Consider the following 6,354-nt stretch of genomic DNA (forward strand, 5'->3'; position numbering starts at 1 on the left):
GTCTACCAAGGACCCGGCCTAGCTCCACGGGGAAGGCTGGGTCCTTCGGAGGACCCGTCCTGCCGTTTTGGACACACCCCATGCTAACGCACATAGCGGTGCAGCAAGAAAAAATGTCCCCCGGGAAACAACAGTTCACTGGCGGCCGCGACGAAACGTTCCGCTATTTAAACCGGTATGTCCGGTATTCAAAAAATTCATATCATAACAAAAATAAAAACCGGTATTCGGTACAAAACGGTATACCGCCCAGCACTACGATAAGTCATTACGAACATGGCGACAATGGATGTAAACACATAGCATGTTGCTACCACGACACTAGCGCTCATCATCAGAGGAGACGTCGGCATCTTTTATTGAGGTTTTCCAGCGACAAATCCCTACTTGGGAACGACTACGTATGCTGCGTTTTTGGGAAATTGTAGTCGGTGAGTTTACTACTTTCTTGTACTACTTCTGTGATATTACTACTACTTCTATTTCCTGTTATCTTCTTTGTTGTTGTCTTTTTCACCAGTAGAAACAGCCGGTTGTTGATCACGTGACTCCCAAGATGCGAAAAAAGTGTTTCCATTGCAGTTTTGCGAAAAATACCAATTTTGATACGGCCGAAAAACCACCTCATCCTAGCGCAAAAACATTTTGACGAAAAACTATTTTCGAAATTGACGTGTTTCCATTGAGCAAATTTATTTTCGAAATTCTAATTTGCGCATTTTCATGGTCAATGGAAACGCAGCTACTGAGAGCTACTCTCCACAAATGGTGAAAACATGGAACAGTGGTGAACCTTCTCAGAAGTAGCTGGCCAACCAAAATTACACAAGAGCGCAGCGACGACTCATCCAAGAGGTCACAAAAGACTCCACAATAACATCCAAAGAACTGCGGGCCTCACTTGCCTCACTTAAGGTCAGCGTTCATGCCTCCACTGTAAAAGAGAAACTGGGCAAAAATGGATTGTGTGGCAGCGTTCCAAGAAGAAAACCACGACTGAGCAAGAAGAATGTCAAGGTTTATCTCAGTTTTGGCAGAAAACATCTTGATGATCCCAAGACTTTTGGGAGAATACTCTGTGGACTGACAAGACAAAGGTTGAACTTTCTGGGAGGTTTAAGTCACGTTACATCTGGAGTGGAAGTAATAACATTTCAGAAAAGGGACATCACAACAACAGTAAAATATGGTGGTGGTAGTTTGATGGTCTGGGGCTGTTTTGCAGCTTCAGGTCCTGGATGACTTGCTGTGGTAAATGAAACCATGAACTCTGCTGTGAAGGAGAATGTCCAGCCATCTGTTTGTGACCTCAAGCTGAAGCACACTTGGGTTCTGCAGCAGGGCAATGATCCAAAACACACCAGCAAGTCCACTTCTAAATGGGTTAAGAAAAAATAATTTAAGACTTTGGAATGGCCTAATCAAAGTCCTGACCTAAATTCGATTGTGATGTTGTGGCACGACATTAAAAAGGTCATGCTCAGAAACCCGCAAATGTGGCTGAATTTTAATTCTGCATAGATGAGTGGGCCAGGATTCCTCTGCATCACTGTAAAAGACTCATTGCCAGGTATCACAAATGCTTGATTGCAGTTGTTGCTGCCAAGGGTGGCCCAACCAGTTATTAGGTTTAGTGGGCACTTACTTTTTCACACAGGGCCATGTATGTTTCCTGTTAATAATACAGACTAGAGATCGACCGATACCGGTTTTTGAAGGCTGATACCGATTTTTTAAACATCCGTCTAACCGATATACCGATACGTGCAGCCGATATTTTTTGGCCAATTCTTGAAGCCGATACTGCCTTTTTCTTCCTCCATTAACATGATAAAAATAAGAATGATAACAAATGTTACACGTCGTAATTAAAAAAAACAACAAAAAACAAACAAACAAAAAAAACATTTATTAACTAAGCCTTGTCTGATGCAGGCTGTATTAAGTGCTACCACACAGGATTTCTTCTTTAAAAAAATTAAAAATAAATAAATTCATTATTTATTTTATCTAGTGCTAAATATTCTGTTCTTATTTGTATATTAATAAGAATTATATATATTTTTACATAAAATTACTATTTTTTAATATCCCAGCATTTTTGATGCAAAAACAGCAACAAGCCTAAATAAAACTGTCAGAGCAACACAGAGAAAAAGAAGAGACACACATACATCTTGCTATCTTTGTGAGGACTTCACACACACACAGCGCTCACAGCATCTCTGCCTCAGTCTGCTGCTCCCGTTTTTAACACCAGGCAAAAAACGCATTTAAAACAGCTGACGTTAACTTTAGATTACAGTTTGAAATGCACACCGAAGAGAACCAGCATCACCACTGCGGTCACAGCAAATGTGATGTGAGCAGCGTCTGGTTCACATGATGGTGGACGGCTGCGCTCGCTAAAACGTTCAGCGAGAAAAGACCGAAAGCTTTTTTATTTTAATCCAGCAGGGAGAACAATAGAGGTGTTTTTCTATGCCTCATGTGAGCAGCTCCAGCATTTTTAAAAAGAAAGACAACGCGGACACGCTGATTGCAGTGCGGTGCGAAAGTGAAAGTAAAACATGTCGCAGCGCTCCCGTCTGGAAAAGAAACTTAAACACAGCTGTTCTCTCTTCCCTCATATTCCGACACAGAGGGTAGAAACAGCTAAATTAGACAGTTAAAACACATTTACAGTTCATAACTCACCCTTGTTGTTGTTGTTAGCACTCTGTTTCACAACATTAGCTGCTGCGCTCTCCCCGGGGGAAGGGGCGGACACATGCGCTCGAGTGACCCAAAGAACGGATCGGCCGAACGGACAGTGTATCGGCCGATACCGATACAAGGAAAAAACGCAAATATCGGCCAAAAATATCAGCCGGCCGATGTATCGGTCGACCCCTAATAAAGACCTTCATTTATGAACTGCATTTTGTGTTAACTTGTTGTTTTTGTCGGATATTTAAATTAAATGTGTTTGGTGAGCAGAAACATTTAAGTGTGACAAACGTAAAAGAAAAAAAAAAATCAGGAAGTGAGCAAACACTTTTTCACACCACTGTATGTCTTCTTACGAAGTGCTCCAGTACTCACCCAAAACATCCAAAGAGCTCTGGTGGTTGGAGATGATAACATATGGACCTTCAGTCTGCAGATGTTCCCAGCCACTCACTTCAATTCGAAGACCCAGTAAGTACTTGACATGGATAACCATGAAACGGATGATCCTATAAAAGGACAAAATACAGTGCTACTGAGGTACAAGTTACTGTGTTGTAGGCACTGAGTAGTAGAAGTACTCCCTGTAGGCTGATGTCAGTATAGGCTTTAGTTCATGTAAACAAATAAGTAGGATGTATAATGTGAAGAGAGTAGGACCAAGGCCTGACCCCTGAGGAACCCCATAAGTGACTGTGTGAGTCTGACTTGGCTCCTATGATGGTAACATGTTCACTCCTGTTAGAAAGATAGGACCAGAACCAGTCAACAGCAGTACCATAAAGCCCAATAGTATGAGAGACAGTTTAGATGGATATTGTGATCAGTGGTATCAAATGCTAAGGACAAGTCAAAAGGATAAAGTGAGATGATGAACCTGCGTCTGCTGCCATTAACAGTTTCACTGGTGACCTGGATCAAAGCTGTTTCAGTGGTAATGTCTGATCTTGTGCCCAACAGTCAGGAGTTGAGAATATTTTAGAGTGCAACACAGAGTTGTAAAGTAACTAAGTACAAATACTTTGTTTCTGTACTTAAGTGGATTTTTTGGGTATCTGTACTTTACTTGAGAAAATATTTTTCAGACTACTTTTTACTTCTATTCCATTCATTTTCACACAATTATCTGTACTTTCTATTCACTACATTTTTTTAAAAAGGCAAAAGTTGTCATTTTTATTTAACTTTTGCTTGTTTTCATTCCAGCTTGTTATTGTAAAAAATAAATACACATTATCCCGTTCAGTATGTTGCTGCTGAATGGTGTTTCAACCCACCATACAGCATTTAAGAGTGGAGGTGTGACGTGTCCCTGTGTCATTTTTACCTGTCTGATTGTCTGATGTCCTCTCCTTTCAGCTGATTGGCTGGGAGGATAATAAAAGGAAATGAGCTCCACCTGACAGCGGAGCGTGCGGCCTGAGGGGAGAAGTTTGCTTGTTGGTCCTGCTCTCCAGCCTCGCCACCGCTCCACTTTTTTCCTCTTGTAGATACCTGGTTTTGGCCTGGGAGTTGCCAGCCCCTTCTTTTCCCGGTTTTTGGTTATAGGGTGAGACCCTGGACCGGAGGGCAAGGGGAGGTTGCCCGGATCAGACGGTCAACTGCTGGCTGGTTCGGGTTTCCTCCCTTTTTTTGTTTTGTTTTTTTGTCTTCCTTTGTTTTGTCCAAACAATAAAACTTGTGTTCTTTTTACAAACAACTTTGTGTCCGGACTTTATATGTTGTGAGTCCTGGGTATCCTAGACCCCGAGACCGTAACAACTATCCATATAAATTGTGCCTCCTAGATAGAGTGAATTTAACTGTGGTTGAATGAGAAGTATAAATATATAAAATTCTGATACTGTATTAGTTTGTACACAAACAAATCATGTCACACTCCAGCAGGACATAATCATTAAAATAAAAGGACTGTACTTAAGAAGTATTTGTATTTCATTTATTATATTATCGCATTTGGCCGCAGCCCTCAGATAGATTTTCATTTTGGAGAAAAGCTTTGTGCAGCCTTGAAATATGTATATAAACTGAAACAGCTGGACTAGTGCATCTTAAATTTAACATCAATTATTTTAATACAATCCAGTCATTTCTGCAGTTCTTGGGGAGGTCACCTCCTGATAAATGTCCTTACAGAAAATCTAACTGCTCATTTTAAATCAATACTTTTACTTTTAATACTTAAGTACAAAAATATCAGATACTTTGACTTTTACTCAAGTAATATTCCTAAAGGAGACTAACTTTTATCAAAGTAATTTTTTGGTAAAATACTTGTACTTTTACTCAAGTATCACTTTGTGGTACTTTATACAACATTGGTGCAACATTACATTTATTATGTGCCTAAATGAAATAGATGTATAAGACATTGATGTTCTGGAAAAAACAACATTTTATCAAACAGTACCAGTCTTTAAAAATGCTGGAGAAAACTGTGCAACATATAAAAATTATACATATATACTCTGAGTTTGTCAGCTCCAATACTGTATATCAAATTAATTTTAACAAGATTATATCATGTTAAAAGTCTGAAGAGATATTTAGTGTGTTAATCCTGTTTAATACATTATTTTTTTTCCTGTTTCTTGAGAATAGTATTAAAAAAATATTCAATGGTTATTTGAGGCCTGCACCACCAACCAGCTGAGGGAAATACAAATAAATTTTACTGAACCTTTATTTTCAGCTTGTTTTTTTTACATGCTTCAAAAAGTAGATGATAGATTCTCAGCTTCAGTTCTCAGATAGCTTAGGTTTTTTTTTTTTGGTCTTTAAAAATAAAATGCAGCTTTTAGATTCTCTGCTTTGACAGCTGGTGTTTGTTTGCTGCAGTGTGGTGCAGGGACAGACAGAGATTTCAAAATATCAGAATCTGAAGAAGTTCTGTGACGTTGAGTTTTTCTTGTAGCAACATGTCAAGTTATGTCCAAACAGTGCTTCTCTTACACCACCCACCAAACCCCCAGATTTAAAAGGAAATCTCAAACAGATGTTTACATTAAGGAGTTAAACTTTTAGTTAGAACACTTAAACTATGCCCTTTGAATAGATGATTATGCTAACGGTTATAGTCTAAGACTTAGACTCATGTAATGAACTTTCTGCTTTGACAAGAACTGCACACTTGTAAGAACAACAACAAAAAACAACTTAAACATTTCTTTTAGATATATTATTTAGACATACAGTTAACATCAGTTAAAACCAGATTTAAGTTTTAAAACCGTTTATGAAATAGGAACTCAGAAATTATATCCACAAATCTTTAATATCTTGAGGAGGGGAACGCTTCAGTAAAATCATCAGTCATCTACAGAAGTGTTTCCCAAAGTTGGGGTCGGGACCCAAAGTGGGGTCCCGAAACATCAAGGTGGGGTCCTGAAAAGGTTTTCAGAATTAGTTACATTTTTGTCTTCGTTGTTACAAAGGAGTGAGTTTAGTGTATTTAAAATGGATAAATGTTGTTTAAAAATATTGTTACTATGCCCATGTTTACTTGACCTGATACAAATGTTTATCATCCAAAAATAGTTGGGGGCACAGGTCTCTGCTACTGTTATTTTGTGGGTCAAAAGCTGAAAAGTTTGGGAACCACTGCACTTTGGTTCCCAAAGTTGGGTTTGGAACCCAATTATGGGT

General features: G+C 39.0%; 1 protein-coding gene across 1 annotated transcript in view; it reads right to left on the bottom strand.

Moving 5' to 3' along the window:
* Window positions 1-6,354, bottom strand: part of agpat2 (1-acylglycerol-3-phosphate O-acyltransferase 2 (lysophosphatidic acid acyltransferase, beta)) — a 47,363-nt gene that overhangs the window by 20,546 nt on the left and 20,463 nt on the right. The window contains exon 2 of the mRNA XM_014019366.1: window positions 3,085-3,218. Coding sequence (XP_013874820.1) covers window positions 3,085-3,218 — 134 coding nt within the window. The remainder of the gene's footprint in view (window positions 1-3,084; window positions 3,219-6,354) is intronic.

This window comes from Austrofundulus limnaeus, unplaced genomic scaffold (genome assembly GCF_001266775.1).
Source record: "Austrofundulus limnaeus strain Quisiro unplaced genomic scaffold, Austrofundulus_limnaeus-1.0 Scaffold218, whole genome shotgun sequence".
Classification (NCBI taxonomy): Eukaryota; Metazoa; Chordata; class Actinopteri; order Cyprinodontiformes; family Rivulidae; genus Austrofundulus; species Austrofundulus limnaeus.